This window comes from Dendrobates tinctorius, unplaced genomic scaffold (assembly GCF_039654945.1).
Source record: "Dendrobates tinctorius isolate UK_male_01 unplaced genomic scaffold, ASM3965494v1 ptg000236l, whole genome shotgun sequence".
Taxonomy (NCBI): Eukaryota; Metazoa; Chordata; class Amphibia; order Anura; family Dendrobatidae; genus Dendrobates; species Dendrobates tinctorius.
The window spans coordinates 4,283,745-4,306,199 of record NW_027361903.1 but is presented as its reverse complement, the minus strand read 5'-3'; the positions used below and the strand labels follow the sequence as shown (position 1 = coordinate 4,306,199).

Here is a 22,455-nt window from a genome sequence, read left to right as displayed (position 1 = left end):
AGAAAACCATCGTCTACCAGAATTTATCGTACGTGGAAGGCCTATTTCGCTTGGTGCGAGGCCAATGACGTTCCGCCCATGTCCTTTTCTCTCCCTTCTATCCTGGCGTTCCTCCAGGCAGGCCTAGATGCGGGCCTTGCCCTCAGCTCTCTGAAGGGTCAAGTCTCGGCGCTTTCCATTCTTTTTCAGAAGACGTTGGCCTCCCGTCCGCAGGTAAAATCCTTTCTTCAGGGAGTGGCTCATACGGCACCTCCGTACCGCGCTCCCGTGGATCCATGGGATCTCAATCTGGTTCTGGAGGCTCTTCAACGGTCACCCTTTGAACCTCTCAGGGAAGTCTCCCTATCCCTTCTCTCTTGGAAAGTAGCCTTTCTGGTGGCAATCACCTCCATCCGGCGCGTGTCGAAATTGTCAGCCCTTTCTTGTCGCCCCCCTTTCTTGGTGCTCCATCAGGACAAGGTGGTCCTGTTGCCCCTGCCTTCCTTCCTTCCTAAGGTGGTGTCCACTTTCCACCTAAATGAGGACTTTGTTCTCACGTCCTTTTGTCCGGGTCCAATCCACCCTCTGGACCGCTCCTTGAACACGCTAGACCTGGTCAGGGCGATGAAGGTTTACCTGGCTAGGACGTCTCCCTTGAGGAAGACAGACTCTCTTTTCATCATTCCAGATGGTGCGCGGAAAGGTCAGCCAGCTTCCAAGGCTACCATTGCTCGCTGGATCAGATTGGCAATTTTGGAGGCCTACCGGGTCAAGCATCGAGTGCCCCCTCCTGGAATTAGAGTTCACTCTACCCCGGGCAGTGGGTGCCTCCTGGGCGGTGCGCCACAGAGCTTCAGCACAACAGCTCTGCTAAGCGGCAACCTGGCCTTCAATCCACACGTTTGCCATATTTTACAAGGTCCAGACCTGCGCTTCGGCGGATGTCATCCTAGGCAGAAGGATCCAGCAGGCGGCGGTGGTGAGTCCTCAGACCTAATGGAAGTTTGCTTCTACCTCCCCAGGGACTGCTTTGGGACGTCCCATGGTCTCTGTGTCCCCCAATGAAGCGATAGAGAAAACAGGATTTTTGGTTTGCTTACTGTAAAATCTGTTTCTCGGAGCCTTCATTGGGGGACACAGCACTCACCCATGTTCTGCAACTCCTGTTCTTTTGTTTGTTGGTTACGGTTGAGTTGTCTGTTCTGTTTTCATTCTGTTTTGTTTCTTCTCCTACTGCTTTCTCACTAACTGAGGAAATTAGTGCCGGTTGGTGGGGTGTATACTGCGGTGGAGGAGCTAACCTTTTTCTGTGCATAGTGTCAGCCTCCTAGTGGCAGCAGCATACACCCATGGTCTCTGTGTCCCCCAATGAAGGCTCCGAGAAACAGATTTTACGGTAAGCAACCCAAAAATCCTGTTTTTCCGATTGTCCAGATAGTGGACATCGTCTTTAACCCCTTCACTACAGATGTCTGACATTTCCATCATATGTAGTGGCCCTGCTTTTGGCGGGCGAGCCCTCCTTTTTTGCCTTCATGTGATGGCTGATTTATTCAGCCATCATGTGCCTTTAACAGCTGCGGCTGTTAACCTGTTAAATCCCGCTGTCAATCTCTTGACAGTGGGATTTAACATGCTCCGGCAGAGGAACGCTCAGTTCCACGCTCCCATCAGCACCTGTGATGTGATCGTGGGGCGCAGATGGTTTGTCATGACAGCCAGGGGTCTGCTGAAGACCTCCATGCCTGTCGTTACGATCCTTCTGTGACTGCCGGCCCATGGGTGATATTCATAGGAGACTGATTTCTTCTATACATACAGTAGCTGTTGCCTTTCTATGTATTGCACAAGTCCCCTTAGGGGACTAATAATAGTAAAAATTTTAAAAATATGAAAAAAAAACATAATGCAAATCACTCCTGTTTTGCCCCTTTAAAAATATAGCGAAAAATAGACATTTCTCTTATCGCTTCATTGGGGGACACAAGAACCATGGGTGTATGCTGCTGCCACTAGGAGGCTGACACTATGCAAATAAGAAAGTTAGCTCCTCCTCCGCAGTATACACCCCACCGACTGGCGGTCAATTACTCAGTTTAGCTTAGTGACAGTAGGAGGTGGACACGGGTCTTTCATTAGACCCATATCTACATCAGTGTGCGTCGTTTCTTTAGGCCGGTTTCACACTAGCGCTTTTTCAGCGCGCGCACGGCCGGGGGTAGCTCCGCCCCCGAGCCGGCTCTCTGCCCGGCGTGCCCGCCCCTTCCTTGTAGCGCCGCCTCCTAGTGGACAGCGGCGCCTGCGATCGGCGCACCCTATCTTTAGCATAGGGTGCGCCGATCGTGCGCAGGCCATGCGCTAGTTGCGCTTTGACCTGCGCTGCGCACTTTTGACGGTGCGCCGTGCGCGCCAAAATCCGAAAAGTTTGATTTTGGCGCGCACGGCGCACCGTCAAAAGTGCGCAGCGCAGGTCAAAGCGCAACTAGCGCACGACCTGCGCACGATCGGCGCACCCTATGCTAAAGATAGGGTGCGCCGATCGCAGGCGCCGCCGTCCGCTAGGAGGCGGCGCTACAGGCAAGGGGCGGGCACGCCGGGCAGAGAGCCGGATCGGGGGCGGAGCTACCCCCGGCCGTGCGTGCGCATAAAATGCGCTAATGTGAAACCGGCCTTACAGGTTCCGGAGGGATACAGAGTGAATAGTCACATCTGAACTCCCACAAATAGACTATGAGTACGGCGTGTACTGCCACCCCGTATCCTCATGTGTCTACCGGCTAGGAACACGTATGCGGGTTCGCCTTCTGTCTCCCACTCACTCGCCTACCAGAGCCTGTCGGTGGATGGAGACACGGTCTGCAACTGGAAATGGGGTAAGTCAGGACTGCAGGAGGTAAGTATCAGCAGGCTGAACCCCTCTCTCCTTCCCATGATAGTAATCCCCCTGGGCGGTGGGGAACGGGCAAGCTTCCTTAAACGGCATTACCTGTATTTAGCGTTCTCAGTGCCAGCGCCGCGAAACTGCGTTTCTCTTTAGACCTCCGCGCCGCCCCGCGCTCTCCGGCGGCCGCCGTTTCTAATCCAGGCCCCGGCTTCAGTTTGGGCCTAGTTCTGAGGCGACGCCGCGCCCCCATTTTCAGGCGGGCTTTTTCTTCTGAGGAACAGTCCCGCCCGTCTGGCCCCGCCCACCGCTTCTCTGAGGGTTAGAGGCGTCGCAGGGGCCCGCCCACTCCTCCCAGTATAGGAGGGAGTGGAGTTTTCTTATGTCCCTGACAGAGCGGTTAGCTTCGCCCCCCTCTCTGGTGAGCTGATTCCCGCCCACAGCTTTCAGGAGCGCGCTTTTTACCTCACAGTTTTTCCTCAGCCTGTGAGCTGCTCGTCTCCGCTTCAGCGTGCTGTGTACACAGGTTCCGTGAGTAGCTCTGCGCTGCAGACTGACACCCTCCTCAGCTCTCCGTCCCCTAATCGTCTGCCACTGTTAGTGGGTTAGCGCATAATGTCTAATTCTAAACCAATTCGCTCTGCTTCTTCCTGTTTGGTAGTCAGTCATTTTGCATGTTCTTCTTGCAAATGCAATTTTCCATCAGGTCAGTCCTCTCCCCTCTGTCAGGACTGCAGCAAGCCCACTGAACCCACCGCCCAGGAGCCCCCGGTTGTCCCGAGTGACGTTGAGGCCCCTATCCCAGGGTGGGCTTCCTCTCTGTCTCAATCTGTGGCGGATCTCACCAAGGTGTCCCAGACCTTGATGTCCGTACTGGGTAAGTTGCCACTACAGACTTCTGCAGGACCCAGCAGGTCACAGGATGCTCCGGTCGAGCCTGTTAATATTAGCCGCAAAAGAGCCAGACGAGAGCACCGGTCCAGTTCCTCTTTCCGTTCCGCATTGCCCCATAGTCCGTCCAAACAGCCTCCCTTATCAAGATCTTCCTCCCCTGAGCCAGGCGAGACTTTCTCGGATGGACCCTCCGAGAATGTTTTGGAGCTGGACTCAGACCAAATCGCTGTTATGAGGGATATAGTTCAGAGCCTCATTGCAGCGATTAACCAGTCCTTCAATATCAAAGATTCTCCTGCGGAAACCGCGGACCAGGAGGTTTCTTTCAGATGGTCGAAACCACCTTCCAATGTCTTCACTCATCATTCGGAGTTCCAGAAAATTCTTTCCAAAGAGAGAGAAAATCCGACCTGGCGTTTTCAAAGAGGAATGTCGGGGTAGCTGTTTAAGGAGGGCTAAATTAACCCTTCACGGTTGAGCCAGTGATGTCCAAATTAATCCACAGTGTTGCTAGCAACTCAAATGACCACACGGAGACGGGGGTCTCTGTACGGGAGGATCGAGGCAGATCACTAAGCCCCTTTATTTTAGTCACTTCTTTTATAATCTTTTGCTTAATTATGCAAGGTTCTCAACTACCGCCCTCCGTTCTGCTGATGACCTGAGGTTAGTATCCTCAATAGTCAGAACCTCTCACTCCCGTCTCCAAGACTTCTCACGTGCTGCGCCAATTCTTTGGAATGCACTTCCCAGGTCAATACGATTAGTCCCCAATCCCCACAATTTTAAGCGTGCCCTGAAAACACATTTATACAGACTGGCCTATCGCCTCAACACATTAACCTAATCTATCCCTGTGTGGCACAGCCAAAAGTTTTACCATAACCAGATTTCCCGCATCATGTTCCCACATGCTTTATGCATCCATTAGCCCTCTGTGTCTGTACTCTCACACACTTAACATTATGGCTGGTCCATACAATCAGGGCAACTGTTAACACCCACCTTTCTACCTCTTTCTTCATAGACTGTAAGCTTGCGAGCAGGGCCCTCATTCCTCTTGGTATTTGTTATTATCTACTGTATGTGATTATTGTTATGCTGTAATGTCTATTGTCTGTACAAATCCCCTCTGAAATGTAAAGTGCTGCGGAATATGTCGGCGCTATAAAAATAAAATTTATTATTATATTAACTACCAATAACATCATTTCACTTTATAAGCCAATAATATTGCAAGAAAACCGGAAACTGCATATATGTCCGTATCCAAATGGCATATTCTTCAGAGTAGTACACCCCCGGTTCCCTTATCTTGTACAGATGGGAACAGTCTGGTTTCATGACAGCCCATGCCAATTACAAAAATTTATCTTACAGCAACAAAAAATTAAGAAACGAAACCTTCAGAGAAATGGAGAAGTGAAACTTCAGCTCTGATTTTAGTTTTAACCCTTCACAGGAAAACGCCTTGGGGTGTTATATCCTTTCTCGCTGGAACTCATTGCAGACTGGTCAGCTTCACCGACCGTGGACCCTCCTGTTTCAAGACTATCTAACAGCACCGTCCTTCCGATTTCTGGGGGAGCATCTCTAGCAGACACTATTGACAGAGTCATAGAATCTTTTGCTAAGTCAGCCTTCGAAGTGGCGTCTTCTGTTCTAAACCCGGCCTTCGCTTCTACTTGGGCTTCTAAGGCCATAGCGAAATGGGCTAAGGACCTCCGCCAAGGCATTTTGGCTGGAGACCAGCCAGAACAGCTGGCGGATCTCACCAACCAAATTTCACATGCAGGCGAATATTTGGTCAAGGCCTCCCTGGATGCCGCATCCTGCGCAGCTCAGGCATCAAGCAACTTGGTGGCTATTAGGCGCACAGTTTGGCTTAAGGCTTGGCAAGCGGACTTATCGTCAAAGTCCCTCACCAGTTTACCGTTTCAGGGATCGCATCTTTTCGACGATAGGCTGGACCAGATCATTAAGGATGCCTCTGGGTGCACAAGCTCCCTTCTTCCCCAGTCAAAATCTCGTCGACCTCCTCCGAAACGTCAGTTTCGACCCTTTCGGCCTTTTCGTCGCTTCACAACAGCAGATACGTCTTCCCACCAGCAGAGGCCTCAACCGCGCCAAGATAGGAAAAGAGTCTCCTTTAGGCCCACTCCTTCCTGGCGATCTCATTCTTCCCAGGGTAGATCTACCAGACCTAGACCTGGAAGATCTTCCTCCGCATGACTGGAATCAGAACACCGGAGCAAACTCCCAGGTGGGCGGCCGTCTTCTTGCCTTCAGGGACGTATGGCTTGCCTCGGTGGAAGACGCTTGGGTCAGGGAAGTTGTATCTTCAGGATACAAAATAGAATTTGTTTCTCGTCCTCGGGATCGATTCTTCGAATCCCGACCCCCGAAAGACCCCGCCTTGGTTCCGGGTTTCTTTACAGCCATCGACTCTCTTCTCAAGTCGGGAGTGATTGTTCCAGTACCAGAAAAAGAGCGATTCACAGGTTTCTATTCGAACCTGTTTGTAGTGCCGAAAAAAGGAGGCACGGTTCGGCCCATTCTGGACTTAAAACTACTGAACAAAAGGGTCCATCTGCGACATTTTAGGATGGAGTCCCTTCTTTCAGTAATCGCTTCCATGGAGGCACAAGAATTCCTGTGCTCCATAGACATTCAAGATGCCTATCTACATGTCCCAATCTTCCTGGGTCATCAAAAATTCCTGCGTTTCGCAATACATCAGGATCATTTTCAGTTTGTCACCCTGCTGTTCGGGCTCGCCACTCCCCCCAGGGTTTTTACAAAAATCATGGCAGCATTGATGGCCATTTTGAGGATCAGAGGTCTCGTGCTCTTCCTGTACCTCGACGACATCCTCCTCAAAGCTCTCGAAAGTCTGACCATTGTTTGCGACACTCTTGCTCGATTCGGGTGGATCATCAACACAAAAAAGTCCTGCCTAGTTCCAACACAACGCCTTGTGTTTCTAGGTATACTTTTCGACACTCGTCAGGCAAAGGTCTTCCTTCCCGACGACAAGAGAGTAACTCGGCGGGATGTTCGTTTGCTTCAGGGTCCCCTACTCATTTCCATCCGATAAGCCATGAGAGTTCTAGGGAGGATGGTTGCAGTGTCGGAGGCGGTTCCCTTCGCCCAATTCCACTCAAGACGGCTTCAGCGGGCCATTCTGTCGCAGTGGAACAAGTCTGTCTCCTCACTGGATCTTCCAATTCGACTCTTATTTCAGGTCAAGCTGTCCCTCAATTGGTGACTAACATCTCCTCTTATCGCCCAGGGCCGATCGTTCCTTCCGGTACATTGACAAGTGGTGACGACATACGCCAGTCTAATGGGCTGGGGCGCAGTGTTTCGCCATCTCACAGTACAGGGCCGTTGGTCAAGGCAGGAAGCGACTTTTCCGATCAACGTCCTAGAGATACGGGCTATTTTCCTGTCCCTGATTCATTGGGACAAGCTGCTCAAAGGTCTGCCAATCTGGATTCAGACGAACAATGCCACAGCAGTGGCATATATCAACCACCAGGGAGTGACTCGGAGTTCCTCAGCGTTGGCCGAGGTATCCAAGATACTTCATTGGGCAGAAATGTCAGTCCCAGCGATATCCGCCGTGCACATTCCGGGTGTGGAAAACGAGGCCGCCGATTTTTCTTAGCCGCAAAGGCCTCGCGGCAGGGGAATGGTCCCTCCATCAGGAAGTCTTCCAACAGATTTGCCTTCGTTGGGGTACTCCGGACGTGGATCTGATGGCGTCTCGTCTGAACAAGAAAGTTCCACGGTTCGTATCCAGGGCCCGCGATCCCCTCGGAGTGGGCGCCGATGCTCTGACCATTCCTTAGTCACAGTTCACGCTCCCCTATCTGTTCCCTCCTCTTCCTCTTCTTCCCAAGCTGTTGAAGAAGATCAAGGCAGAAGGGGTACCAGTCATCCTCATCACGCCTGATTGGCCCAGAAGGTCTTGGTTCGCGGACATCGTCAACCTTCTCGCGGACGCTCCTTGGACACTTCCAGAAAGACCAGATCTGCTGTCTCAGGGTCTGATTTACCACCCCAATTCTCGGTCGCTCAATTTGACGGCATGGCCATTGAGACCGCGGTACTGAAAAAGTCAGGGTTTTCAGATCGGGTAATTCACACAATGATCCGGGCTAGGAAGCCTTCGTCTTCCAAAATATACTATAGAACGTGGAAGGCATATTTTCGTTGGTGTGAGTCCAATCGCGTTCCGCCAATGTCTTTCTCACTCCCTTCTATTCTAGCATTCCTCCAGGTAGGCCTGGACGAGGGTCTGGCCCTTAGTTCTCTAAAGGGGCAAGTTTCGGCGCTTTCAATTCTTTTCCAGAAGACTCTATCCTCTCGGCCGCAGGTAAAAACCTTTTTACAAGGGGCAGCCCATGCAGTTCCTCTGTATCGGGCTCCAGTGGATCCCTGGGATCTCAATTTAGTCCTAGTGGCTCTACAAGGTTCCCCCTTTGAGCCTCTCAAGGAGGTTTCTCTATCTCTTCTCTCTTGGAAAGTGGCCTTTCTAGTGGCCATTACCTCCATCCGACGTGTCTCGGAGTTGGCAGCTCTTTCTTGTCAACCTCCTTTTTAGTGATTCACCAAGATAAAGTTGTTCTACGGCCTCTGCCGTCCTTTCTTCCTAAGGTGGTATCTGCTTTCCACTTGAATGAAGACATCGTTCTACCTTCTTTCTGCCCGGCTCCAGTTCATCCCCGGGAACGCTTCTTGAACAGACTGGACCTGGTCAGGGCAACGAAGGTCTACTTGGCTAGAACCGATTCGTTCCAGAAGACAGACTCTCTTTTCGTCATCCCAGATGGGGCTCGAAAAGGCCTGTCGGCCTCCAAGGCGACTATTGCGCGCTGGATCAGATTGGCTATCTTAAGGTACTGTCACACTTAGCGATGTACCAGCGATCCCGACCAGAGATATGACGCGGTCAGGATCGCTGGTATATCGCTAAGTGGTCGCTAGTGAGCTGCCACACAGGCAGATCTCACCAGCGACATCACTGGGGACCGGGGTCGCTACTTACCTGTCACACTAGGCGATCCTGCGTCCTCCCGCCCGGCTTCACGCTAGTCTCTCCACAGGAAGCTGATGACGAGAAACAGTCCTGGACGTTCTCACGCGATCAGCGATAACCAGCGGGGGAGCGGGTCGTAGTTAAGTATTAGACACAGCGATGTCGCTAGTAATATCGCTATAACGTCACAAGTTATAGCGATATCGCTTAGTGTGACAGGCCCTTTAGAGGCTTACTGGATAAAGAACAGAGTGCCAATTCTGGGATTAAGGCTCACTCCACTCTGGCAGTGGGCGCATCCTGGGCGATGCACCACAGGGCTTCTGAGATGCAGCTTTGTAAAGCTGCAACCTGGTCCTCTGTTCACACCTTTGTAAAATTTTACAAGGTCCACACCTACGCTTCGGCGAATGCCAGCCTAGGAAGAAGGATCTTGCAGGCGACGGTGGTGAGTCCGCTGACCTGATGGAAGTTTGTTTCCCACCCCAGGGACTGCTTTGGGGCATCCCATGGTTCCTGTGTCCCCCAATGAAGCGATAGAGAAAACAGGATTTTTAGTTGCTTACCGTAAAATCTGTTTCTCGGAGCCTTCATTGGGGAACACAGCACCCTCCCATGTTTTCAACTTCTGTACTTTGTTCTATGTAATATAGTTCTAGTTGAATTGTTGGTTTACTTTATATTCTATTGCTTCTCCTACTGCTTTCTCACTAACTGAGTAATTAAGCGCCAGTCGGTGGGGTGTATACTGCAGAGGAGGAGCTAAGTTTCTTATTTGCATAGTGTCAGCCTCCTAGTGGCAGCAGCATACACCCATGGTTCCTGTGTCCCTCAATGAAGGTTCGTGAAACAAATTTTACGGTAAGCAACTAAAAATCCTGTTATTTGGTATCACTGCATTCATAAAGGTCCGATCTATCAAATTAATCCGGTAGTCTTTTGTGTTCCGCAACATTACAATAAAAGGCGATCAAAATATCATATCTACCCCAAAATTATATCTGTAAAAACAGCTCTGGTGCAAAAACTAACTCCTCACCCAGGCGCAGATCTCAGGAAAATTGAAAGCGTTACGGGTCTCAGAAAAATGGTGACAAAAACGCAAATTTATTTCCTTTTTACATAATTTTTTTTCACCACTTAAGTAATAAAAATACAATACATGTTGGGTATCTGCGATCTCGTACTGACCTGGAAAATCATTTTGCCAGCTCAGCTCTATTGTATATTGAACATGGGGGAAAAAAATAAAAACAACTGTGGAATTGCACTGTCATTCAAAAGTACAACTCGTCCCGCAAAAAAACGAGCCCTAATATGTCTGTGGCCAGAGATATATAAAAGTTATGGCTCTGAGAAAAAGGGGGAAGAAAAAAACATAAACGGAAAATGGTCTGTTGGGTGAAGGGGTTAATAATGGGGGCTGCCAGAGGTCGGTGTGCTGGCTATGCCGTCTCTGAAGGCCCACTGTCACAATGATACGAGATGTTGACACTTATTAAACCCGTAGATGGCAGCAGTAGGGGGGCTTTATTATGTCAGCCTCGTTCAGACTGCCATATTTTGGTCTGTGTGTGGCACGGACACCTAAGGCCAGTGCACACCCACAGATTTCCACACTGCCATATTTCGGACTGTGTGTGACACGGACACTAGGACCAGTGCACACCCTCAGGTCTCCACACTGCCATATTTCGGACTGTGTGTGACACGGACACTAGGACCAGTGCACACCCTCAGGTTTCCACTGCCATATTTCGGTCTGTGTATGACACGGACACTAGGGCCAGTGCACACCTGCAGGATTCCACACTGAATCATGGTCTATGTGGTACAAAGGCGGCATGCAGTGCTCTGGGCGTGCACTAGGAGGCAGCGTCTACACCCGTCTTCGATACGGTGTGTCGCGTGCTGGTGATCCCGTCAGCATGTGACGGTTGTGACTGGGCCCACCTTTTAGTGATGGCCGTGTGAACCCGTCCTCACTCCATATCGGACTCCTTAGACCGGGGTCACACTTGGGCGAGTAGAAATACATGCAGCTGCAGACTCTGGTCCCGACGGCGGCAGTGCTGGGTAGCCGCACACTCTGGTCCCGAGTGCCGGCGGCAGTTCCGGGGATTGATGCGAGAAACTTGCTCGAGTTTATCGCATTTCACATGCAAGTGTGACCCCGGCCTTAGTGAAAGTCTCCAGGACACATTGTTCTACATTTGTGACTCTTCGCTATTTCTTGTATAATCTCGTGCAGGTGTAAAGCCGGATGGAGAAACCTGGAGTGAAGACTCTGTGAAGATTTTCCAGAAATCTGTCGTGGGAGTAAAGCTGTTGGCTAAAGCTGTGGAGACCACAAAGCGCGGCGTTTCTGTCGAGCTGACAGTCATCAAAGGAGGTGCCGCTATTTCTGATCTGCTGCTTGCTGCAAATTGTGCCGTCCGGGATGAAAAGTCCATAAAGGAGAAGGTGGAAGTGACTGGTAACCAGGCCCTCAGGCCTCTGAGAGAGCCATTACTGACTGTGAAAGCGATTCCTACTCTGGACCAAGTAAGAAGCGATGCGAGACACAACGAGTCAGGGTCCGGGGAGCGCAGCCGCTCTCAGTCCAAGCTCTCGAGCCTCCCAGATCCAATTCCAGCAGTTCTGAGAGACGCTCGCTCTGACGTCCTCAGGACTCCTAAGCAACTTCCTTCCCTAGATTCGGCTCCAAAAGACTCAACTGCTAACCCTCCGGGTGGTAGAGAGGTACACGCCGGTAAGTCCGTGCCATCTCTGAGTGAAGTGCGCTATCCTAAATCCTTCCCCTGCACTGTCAGAGACTCCACATTACCCACATATAGACCCTCTCATAACTCATCGGGTCCTAAAGCACTGAGTAGCTCTGAATTCACCAAACCATTTCCAAAAGCGTATGCCAGAAGTGCTGCCGCTCCTCTCCGGGGTCTCTCCCCTAGATCCGGTCCTATGGGGCTCAGACCCTACAGAGCTCTCGCACCCACCTGCAGGGAGCTTCTTCCAGGCACCTTATCCTCCTCTTCTCAGAAGGGAACGCACCAAACTAAATCCATCCCATCCGCGTCCCGAGAATCGGCCTTCAGTTATGCTGCATCAGCCTCTCCAGGCGCGGCTCATGTGAAAAAGCCCCCAGCACTGATTCCGGGAGAGCCACGATCCTTTTCCTCGACGCCCCCTGTACAGCCTGTGCTCATCCAGGATGGCTCTACAGTGGATCCCTCCAATCCCAACAACCATAAATCTGTGCCATCAACTTCGAGAGAGTCGCAGCTCGGTAACTCGGCTCCAACAGCTAACGGCGCGGCGACCACAAAGAGAGGAGAAAACCCACTTCACTCCTCCCCATCAGATGAATCCTCGCGTGGGGGGATGCAGAAGCTGCATGATAAACCTGTCACTGTGAATTCTGCCACCGGACGGGATCTGCCAGGTGAGCAAATATCTCTGCCCGTACTTTGGGTATGAGAGCTAATTGCAAACTGAATTATTAAAGGGGTTGTCCATGACTTGTATACTGACGATCAATTTCAGATCAGTGAGGGTCCGACACCCTGCAGCCTCCGGGTGTATGCAGTGGACGGCGTCGGAACAGAACAGTGCTCACACTGTGTACTGGCTGGCCTTGGTACTGCAGTTTAGCTGTCACTCAGGAAGGACACAAGAACAGCCACTAAACAAATGACAGAGCTGTTTTGCTCTGACTCCGCCAGCTGATCGTCGGGAGGCTATGTGTCGGACCCCCACAAATAGCCATCGCTCCAGATGGGAATGAACTCCGTGGCAGACTCGGCCATGACGCTCATTGTCTGTGCTAATGATTGGGGGGCTGCTTTAATAATGAATGTACAGACAATTCCTTTTACAAAAAGTTACAAAATGACGAGTTCTGTCCTGCTGCATGACGGCAGTTTTCCAGCAAATTCCTAATAACTGGTCCATTAGTGTCCCACTATGAGCTGCTGATTCCTGCGGGGGTCCCGGCTCCACTCACATCTACAGTGTGCCGTGGATTAAGGGTCTTTGTAGTCGCTCTTTGCCTGAGGAGCTGTTTGGTATTTGCATCTCTAAACCTTGCCGTTTGTCAGGGGTCTCCGCGGCACAAAGCTGGATATCCGTGGATTTGCCTGTGAATAGAGCGCTGCCTGCGCGTGTCCTGAAGGTGATCAGTCCGGACCTGTTCTACGTCTTCCCAAAGGAAAACAGAGGTGAGAAAAAAACAACACCTTCATCTTGGGCTTCCTGTGTCTGACTTCTAGGTTTCCTCACACGCCAACTTATATATGTCGGATTGCCGGGAGCCTCGCTGATCATAATGACCGTGGCCCGGGGGGTTAATCCACCGCTTATTTCAGCGGAGACGTCGCTGTGTCCCATACAGACGTCACCTGTATGGCCGCAGCGAGGAGGTTACTGGGGCCGTCCAGTATAGAGAACAGTGCATATATCTGGTGTCAACACCCCTCTGTGGAAAAGGGACGTACACCCGTGCGATGTACGAGCACAGCTTACACGGTTCATCCATCCGGGTCTTTCCTGGGCAGAATCGCCTCGGCTATCATTTTGCTCTTAGGAGAGAACTTCTCAGACGAGACTTCAGGGTGGTCTTCACCTCAACCATCCTGCTAACTGCACCCCACTCTTTAGTGCTGCCTGTGGGTCATCACTGTAGTCGCTTTAATGTATATTTGGATCCTCGAAGACTAAATTGACATTAACTATTTCACCCCTGGGCAATTTTTTTTTTTTCATTTTCGTTTTTTCCTCTGCTTCTCCCAACAGCCATAACTTTATTTTTCCAACCACATGGCCGTACGAGGACTTTTTTTTTTGCAGGACGAGTTGTATTTTTGATTGACTCCATTTATTTTGTCATGCGATGGACTGGAGAGTGGGAAAAAGATTCCAGCTGCGTTGAAATAGTCAAAAACGGTGCAATTTTTTACGATTATTTTTTTTCTGTTTACGATAATCACTACACTGTAAAACTAACCTGCCATTTTTGATTTTTTTTTTCTCATTACGCCATTCATTGATCAGAATAAATTTCTTTATAATTTGATCGTACTTTTATGAACGCAGTGATACCAATTGTGTATCATTTAATTTTTTTAGCTTATTTTTAATGGGTCGTGATATGAATTTTTTTTTTTTATTAATGTTTTTATATTTTTAAAGTTTTTTTTCTACTGTATTTAATAGTCCTCGTAGGGGAGTTGAAGCAGCGATCGTCCCTTCGATTGTGCTGTACTATGCAATACTATGTACAGTGAAAATCATGATCTCCTATGAACGCCGGCCACAGGCTGGCATTCACAGGAGGATGGTAATGACAGACACGGAGGTCTTCTGCAGACGCCCAGCTCAACCAGCAGCCCATCGGTGCCCGCAATCATGTCATGAGCACGCCAATCGGAGTGTGGAGCGACGCGACCCCCTGCCGGCTCGTATTAAATGCTGCTGTCTGCTCCGCTCCCCCCAGCTTTTAGGCTAAATTCCCATGATGAGGTTTTGAGGTTGCAGATTTCCTGCACCCATTAAGTTAAATAGGTTACTTCCATTTTTTTAAAATACGCTGCATAAAAAAAACTTACCAAAACACAGCCACCATCTGCTGGCATGCGAGCCCGCATCAAAGGCAGGGGTGCGATACATGATGTCACTGTATGTCATGAAGGGGTGAGGACCACGACCGCTATCTGTGTGTACATCATGGAGGAGTTTCTGTTCTCAGGACCCCCCCAATGAGTGTCGGACATAGATCCATTCATAAGAGCGGATGCTGCCTTGCCAGACGTGGAGCGTTCCCGCTTTATTGTGTGAGCCTTTCTGACAGACATTGTATGAATGTCTCCTGTGTTATTATATCTGTTAGCGGAGCGTTTTCCACTGTGTGAGATCGGTCCTGACTGATCACCGTTACCCCTCAGTTGACGTTTCGAGGCTCCACCAGGTGATGATGGAAATACATCAGTACTGCAGCACAGAGACAGACGCGCACAATTACAGACCGTCAGCCGGGGACGCCTGCTGCGCCAAGTTTACCGGTCAGTGGTATAAAGTACTACAACTCTGTGCTTCATTGCCGGGTATGTGAGCAGGGAATAATCACAGCAATAACTAGAAGAAGCACGTGAAGGGGTGGTCTGCTCACAGCACATTGATGACCTCCATGGCGGGCAGACGATGGGCGGCGCACTCGTGCCGTACCCAGCAGTGGCTGCTACACATTGAAGAGAGCTGATTAGTGGGGCCCCCACGACCTGATACTAGTAACGTATGATGGGTCATCAGTAAGCCGTGACCAGACCCCTCGTCTCCTCACAGTGAGGGTCTCATCGTGCAGTGACAAGTTGTAGCCCAGCAGCAGTGTGAACTGGCTCCATGTTTGTGATTTCAGAGGATGGTCATTGGTACCGAGCCGCCGTCCTCCAGGTTCAAGATTCCTCAGCCGAAATCGCTTATGCCGATTATGGCAACGTGGAAGTCCGACCCTTCTCCTGCCTTCTTCCGATGAAGAAAAGTTTTCTGGAGCTTCCAATGCAGCTGACAAAATGTTGTCTTGCAGGTGAGCAGCGTTGTAAAACCCGTCCACTCTTACACAGGCATAAAGCCTAAACCCACAGAACTACTGTACATTACACCAGGGAACCCGGGGGCTTCATGTCAAGGTTACTGTATCTGATGTAATATGGGAGAAGGGGAACCGCAATCCCATAAAAAGGCGCCGTCCAGTTATAGGTTACTATATCATCGTGCGGAAATCAAAGACCCCTGAACAGTGCGCAGTTCCTGTCCAAGTTTTAAAGCCTATGCCTTTCATTGTAACCTTCCTGTGGCCCGTGTCAGTGTTAAAGCAGCAGCTGCACGCTGCCTCCGTGCCGCTGAGCTCGGGCGCTGGCCACCGTGCCGCTGAGCTCGGGCGCTGGCCACCGTGCCGCTGAGCTCGGGCGCTGGCCTCCGTGCCGCTGAGCTCGGGCGCTGGCCACCGTGCCGCTGAGCTCGGGCGCTGGCCTCCGTGCCGCTGAGCTCGGGCGCTGGCCACCATGCCGCTGAGCTCGGGCGCTGGCCTCCGTCCGCTGAGCTCGGGCGCTGGCCACCGTGCCGCTGAGCTCGGGCGCTGGGCTCCGTGCCGCTGAGCTCGGGCGCTGGCCACCGTGCCGCTGAGCTCGGGCGCTGGCCACCGTGCCGCTGAGCTCGGGCGCTGGCCACCGTGCCGCTGAGCTCGGGCGCTGGCCTCCGTGCCGCTGAGCTCGGGCGCTGGCCACCGTGCCGCTGAGCTCGGGCGCTGGCCTCAGTGCCGCTGAGCTCGGGCGCTGGCCACCGTGCCGCTGAGCTCGGGCGCTGGCCACCGTGCCGCTGAGCTCGGGCGCTGGCCTCCGTGCCGCTGAGCTCGGGCGCTGGCCTCCGTGCCGCTGAGCTCGGGCGCTGGCCACCGTGCCGCTGAGCTCGGGCGCTGGCCTCCGTGCCGCTGAGCTCGGGCGCTGGCCTCCGTGCCGCTGAGCTCGGGCGCTGGCCTCCGTGCCGCTGAGCTCGGGCGCTGGCCTCCGTGCTTGTGGCAGCGTTCTGAGCTAATATGTAACACCCAATGGCCCTTTTTTTACAACTAGTGTTAATTCTTCTATATAACATGTCCATGTTAGTACAAAGACTATTTAACCCTCTCACATCCTCCCCTATAGATGTGTTCCCGGTTACAGAGTCATGGTCGCCAGAGGCTGCGCGCGCCTTGAGTTCTCTATTACTGGGAGCCGACGTTCTCATCACAGCCTCGTCATTAAACGCTGGGATATACAGTGTGTCTGTGGACAAGCAGCAGGAGAGCGGCGTCCTACACGTGGCCGAGAGGCTGGTGGCGGACGGGCTAGCACGTAATGTCACATCCACCAGCTGTCCAGGTGAGTTTTTATCCTCTCTGCCTCTTCAGCCTTCTGTCCTGGCTTAAGATTTGCTTTTTTACCAGGTGTTTTTGCTATTTACTTTCTCACTCGTTGCCGTTATTTTATAGGAAAAAGCGTCGGCTGCTGCTGCAGTGATCTCCTGAAAAGAGTGAGTTACCTTTTGGGCATTTTTCAGGTGTAATATTCTGTATGTAAAATACTGCAGCTTGAAGAGGAGGAAGGTAGAAAACAAGGAAGGTCGGCGAGGAGCAAAGTGCATTTATATTGAGTATAGAACAAATATAGAAAAAATACTCTTTACATTTAATCGGAGGTTTTCAATAAATGCTGATGAGTCTGCCCTTAACTGCAGCCTGTGCGCGTGATCTGTGCCCGTGATCTGTGCACATCGTGCCACTGATTTCACCTTCTGCATTGCAGCACGTTATCTGTGCATGTGATTCGTGCACACGCTCCATGCACGTGATCAGTGCGCATGTTCCGTGCAAAAAACCCCAAGCACTTGCGTTGTACTGAAATATTTCCTTTCCGTAATCTGCCCCTAAAATTCAGGATATGTGCAGCACTTCCAAACGTGATGCTGGCTGTGAGCGGCACTCATGGAGCAGAGACAGGAGTGCACATACACGAGGCCGGCACTCGCAGGCCTGGAAGTTATTACTTTCAAGAACTTTGGGGATGAAATAAATATCAGAACTGTTCATACCAGATGGTACAATAATACACTGCGGGGAAGGGTGGAACAGAAGCCGTTCAGTACAGACACGGTTAATACGTGCCGACTGCAAGACGAGCATCAGGGGGCGTTTGTTTTTTTGTTGCGGAGAAGCCCATCTGTCTAGACCCTTATCTGGTGTGTCATCCCGTGGTGCAGGTGGCGCCGTGTTGGGACTTGCTGGCACAGATCCGTGTGCTCCACGGCGTGCTGTTTATGGGATGGGCACAGAACAAGGCGGGATCCTCACCGGTAATCCCATCATCCTGTTCCCATACAGCGGCTATTGTCAGTAGCACGTGCCCTGTGTATAGGGGCGCTGCTGATAATGACTTTGAGGAGACCACCAGCCGATCGGCGGCATGTTTAACCCCTTCCCATCGTCGTTTGTTATAGTAGGTCCTATGTCAGGTGTGTGTACGGAGCTGCGATACACGGCCGGCAGGCGTCTGTAACAAGTGACGAGACCACCGAATGCTGCCCCTCAATGGTCACTGTCAGTATCTGACAACATGAGGTGCTTATGGGTTATCACGCCATAGCCTCTGATCACCGCCATCTTGGTACTCCTAGGAGCTTCATGACACCATCGTTTTCTTTAAGGCATTGCTGTGTATAGCATAAGCGATCACAGGTTCACGTCCATCACATGACAAAATAAAAAAGATTAAAATCATTCCCCCCCTTTTCTGCTTTATCCAACATTTTCAAAGTGTTATTGTACTAAATTATTTTTGGAAACTTCAAATAATTGCTTTCTTTTCATGATGCCTTGGGGTTACGTTAATTTTTGTCATTTTTATTTTTTATTCTTTTATATTAGAAGAAAATGTAAAGAAAATAGTAAACACATGTCTTTTTCACTTTTTTCATTTTTTTCACTTAAATTATATTTATATATTGAGATTTTTTTTTCAATAGAGGCAAAGCTAGAAGCAGCAATTCACACTGGTACTTGTCTCTTATTTTAGTTCTTTAAAAAGAAACTTTTCTGTTTTACTTTTGATTATTTTATTTCAGCCTCCTAGGACCCAGCCGCTCCTTATCACATGATCGCTGGCTCCTGTTTTTTGGGACGTTATAAACGAGCCGTCATACTGCACTATGGACAAAAAAAAATAAGTTCTGACTTGTGAAAGGAGGGGAAATAAAAAACAAAATTCCAAAAATGAGCATTGGCCTGGTCAGGAAGGGGTTAAAGAGGCCGATGGTTGGGCAGGAGCGCAGATTCCGTTGCTGCTGTAGTGAATCTTCAGCACTTTGTGGGTTTCATTTCTGTTTTTTGGGACATTTTGCACTTGCGCAGGTGGCGACCGCTCCGCTGATGCCTCATCTCGTCCTTTCACAGGTGAAGAAGCTGGAGGAGATCATTCTGCAACTTCAACTTACAGAAAAAATCCCATAAATGCGGTGCAGTCGGGTCTGCGCGGAGCTGCACTGTCAAGCGCCCGATGAAGAAAAGCAGTTCTTGAATTTCAGAAAGTGCCTTGGTTGCTACGACGCCGCAGTTTGTGATTTGTTCTTTTTTTTTTTTTTGCGAGCGCTCTCTTTTTTTTTTTTTTTTTCTTTTTTTTTATATCTTCTCAATAGAAAATAGTCCATTTATAGGTAAAGGTGATTACTGTATATAGAAAGATTCTTGTGCAGAATCTCATTCTAGCCTAGTCCTGTGCACACAGCTGATGGGCTTGTTACAGTGTGTCAGTGCTGAGAGATCAGTCCAGGTCCTATTAATTGTTCTTATTATACGAATGATTGCTCATCTAGCTGCTGTGTCTCCTGACTCCCCCATATACAGGAGTGCTCGACTGAGCTACCCACAGCTCTGTATGAGGGAGCTACTGCCGGACCCCCTGTCCTCGTCCTCCACCAGGCCCCCCCTGTCCTCGTCCTCCACCGGGCCCCCCTGTCCTCTTCCTCCACCGGGCCCCCCTGTCCTCTTCCTCCACCGGGCCCCCCTGTCCTATTCCTCCACCGGGCCCCCCTGTCCTCGTCCTCCACCGGGCCCCCCTGTCCTCGTCCTCCACCGGGCCCCCCTGTCCTCGTCCTCCACCGGGCCCCCCTGTCCTCGTCCTCCACCGGGCCCCCCTGTCCTCGTCCTCCAGGGTTGGATGTAGAGCATGTGCAGTGCTCCATACGTTTTAGAAAAGTTCCCCATTCTGCTGACTGGTGCAGGTCCCAGTGGTCGGACCCCCATTGGCCTATCTCAGGGATAAGGTTATAAGTTCTCTTAACTGGCTAATCCGTCTAAGCAAAGCACCTGGAAATGATGGTCCTACATGGCACTCTGATCAACAACCCATATGGGTGCCCGGCCTACATACTGTCACCGGGTGCGCCATCACGTATCAAAGACAACAGACGCAAAAAGAAAAGAAATACAATAGTGATGTCCTCCTGAATAATTACATTACTTAAAGTACAGCCAGCTTTAAAACCATAAAATACACAATACGCTGCAGACATGGAGGTAAATACAAGGTATTGTCATGTAGAAATACCCGACCCTCAGTGGCCTGATGTCCGGCGTGGAGCCTGCAACTTCAAGGTTCAGCACAAAAATTAATAATGCCTCCCACTAATAATAGTACTGCCTCCGAGTAATAATAGTACTGCCTCCGAGTAATAGTAGTACTGCCTCCCACTAATAATAGTACTGCCTCCGAGTAATAATAGTACTGCCTCCGAGTAATAGTAGTACTGCCTCCGAGTAATAGTAGTACTGCCTCCCACTAATAATAGTACTGCCTCCGAGTAATAATAGTACTGCCTCCGAGTAATAATAGTACTGCCTCCGAGTAATAGTAGTACTGCCTCCCACTAATAATAGTACTGCCTACGAGTAATAATAGTACTGCCTCCGAGTAATAATAGTACTGCCTCCGAGTAATAGTAGTACTGCCTCCCACTAATAATAGTACTGCCTCCCACTAATAATAGTACTGCCTCCGAGTAATAGTAGTACTGCCTCCGAGTAATAGTACTGCCTCCCACTAATAATAGTACTGCCTCCGAGTAATAATAGCACTGCCTCCGAGTAATAGTAGTACTGCCTCCGAGTAATAGTAGTACTGCCTCCCACTAATAATAGCACTGTCTCCGAGTAATAATAGTACTGCCTCCAAGTAATAATAGTACTGCCTCCAAGTAATAATAGTACTGCCTCCAAGTAATAATAGTACTGCCTCCCACTAATAATAGTACTGCCTCCCACTAATAGTACTGCCTCCAAGTAATAGTAGTACTGCCTCCGAGTTATGTTGCCTATGGACAATGTGTCCGTATATAACATTCTACCCTTGCAATGTCCAGTTTTGGTGCCTGAGACAAGTAAACGTGGAGGGTATCAGCCATGAGAGCCCATGTATCAGGCCACACCCGGACACCCCGGCCATATCGCTTCTTCAGGGACCGTGCTGTATTTTATGGTTTTTAAAGCTGGTTGCACATTAGTAAAGTATTGATGAGGTGTGCGCATCACTGTTGTATTTGTTTCTTCGCTTTTTGACAAGTGTGGCTCTGCACACCGATATATACGGACCTCATTATTGGGCTGTTTTTATCTCTTTCCTGCTTGCATGGACTGAGATGGTTTGTGCTGCTGTATTTAACATTCAAAAATTTGCCCGGACTGTTAATTCTGAGAGGCCCCCCTGAGTGAGCAGCGCTAGAGCCCCCCATACACATCAGATGGCGGTCAGATTTCCTATCTTACAGTTACTGGTGGACGAGAGACATGAGGGGCCACGTATGGTGGCATCCTGGGGCCTGTGTCACCCGGTGCAGAACTTCCTGCATTATACAGTAATTCATCTATAAAAACAAGGATTAGTTATAAAATAACCACTAGAAAGTATAACCCATAACAATATTTTTATTGTAATTAATAAATATTTGTTTTTTACAGTGCATAAATACTACTGGGCATTATACGCAGTGAGGGGAGCAGCATCATATATAGTATTCAGTAGTGTTTTCAAGCCTAATCTAGCAAGTTATAGCCAGAAACTACATATCACAAATATTTAGGTATTTCATTTCCCATACATTAAAAGGCATAAATAGTTAAAACACGCAAGATGGCAACACTTAAATGTATAAAAAAATGATGAGACAGGTCCCTCTTCAGGAGGCACACTATTAATTACAATAAAAATATTTTTATAGTTTATACTTTCTAGTGGTTATTTTATTTTATAACCAATCCTTGTTTTAAGTGTCTTTGAGTTAAATACCCATTTTATTCCTTTGGGCCTATTGTGTGTTTAGTAATTCATCTATGTAGAGGAGCAGGTGGATATAAGGATCGGGCTCTGACCCTGGCCGTACGGCACAGCAGCTGTATATAAGGATCGGGCTCTGACCCTGGCCATACGGCACAGCAGCTGTATATAAGGATCGGGCTCTTACCCTGGCCGTACGGCACAGGGGGTGACACGGCGGACCGTGGAGGCCGGCGCTGGCTGACACCAGCACTTCATTAGTTTGCAGTTTTTGTGTCTTGTGATGATCAGTTTTATATATTATAGGGGACATTAGAAGTGTTTAGTGCTGAAGCTGCAGGATGGTGGGGGACGGAGGGTGCGTTTACCCCTGCGATCCTCCACACGCGGGCCGTCATTACATAGATTACACGGCACCAATATCATTTGGATGCAGTCGCGCCCGGTCCTGCTCGGGTTGATTAGATAAAAGTGAAAGTTGTCCAATGTCTCATAACCATTAGTTTCCCATTTATTTCTCTACAATGTTCTGATAATCTGATGGTAATAAATTTTCTCTGTTCTCTCCTGTCTGTGTCTTCACTGCTGCTGTCCTGAGAGCCGCCGGTGTGTGACACTGAGTGTCCGGACCCCACATCAGCCGGGGGCACGTGTCCTGTCAAAGGAATCTCCCATTATGTAGCACTTGTTGTGACAGAAGTAACGTTGAGAATTAGCCGGCATTACACTCCGGAGCTGCATTCATCATTATCTGCAAAACGTTGGTGAATCCCCAGGACTAGACCAGCAGAATAGTGAGTGCAGCTCTG

General features: G+C 50.0%; 1 protein-coding gene across 5 annotated transcripts in view; it reads left to right on the top strand.

The window, feature by feature from the left end:
* The window catches only part of TDRD1 (tudor domain containing 1), a 99,690-nt gene extending 77,476 nt beyond the window's left edge, over positions 1–22,214 (top strand). For all 5 annotated transcript variants that reach the window (XM_073556615.1, XM_073556616.1, XM_073556618.1 and 2 more), the window contains 7 exons: positions 11,050–12,240; positions 12,896–13,015; positions 14,738–14,854; positions 15,208–15,375; positions 16,490–16,705; positions 16,816–16,856; positions 18,772–22,214. In XM_073556615.1, the coding sequence (XP_073412716.1) occupies positions 11,050–12,240; positions 12,896–13,015; positions 14,738–14,854; positions 15,208–15,375; positions 16,490–16,705; positions 16,816–16,856; positions 18,772–18,828 (1,910 nt within the window). In that variant the 3' untranslated portion in view covers positions 18,829–22,214. The remainder of the gene's footprint in view (positions 1–11,049; positions 12,241–12,895; positions 13,016–14,737; positions 14,855–15,207; positions 15,376–16,489; positions 16,706–16,815; positions 16,857–18,771) is intronic.
* The last annotated feature ends 241 nt before the right edge of the window (positions 22,215–22,455 follow it).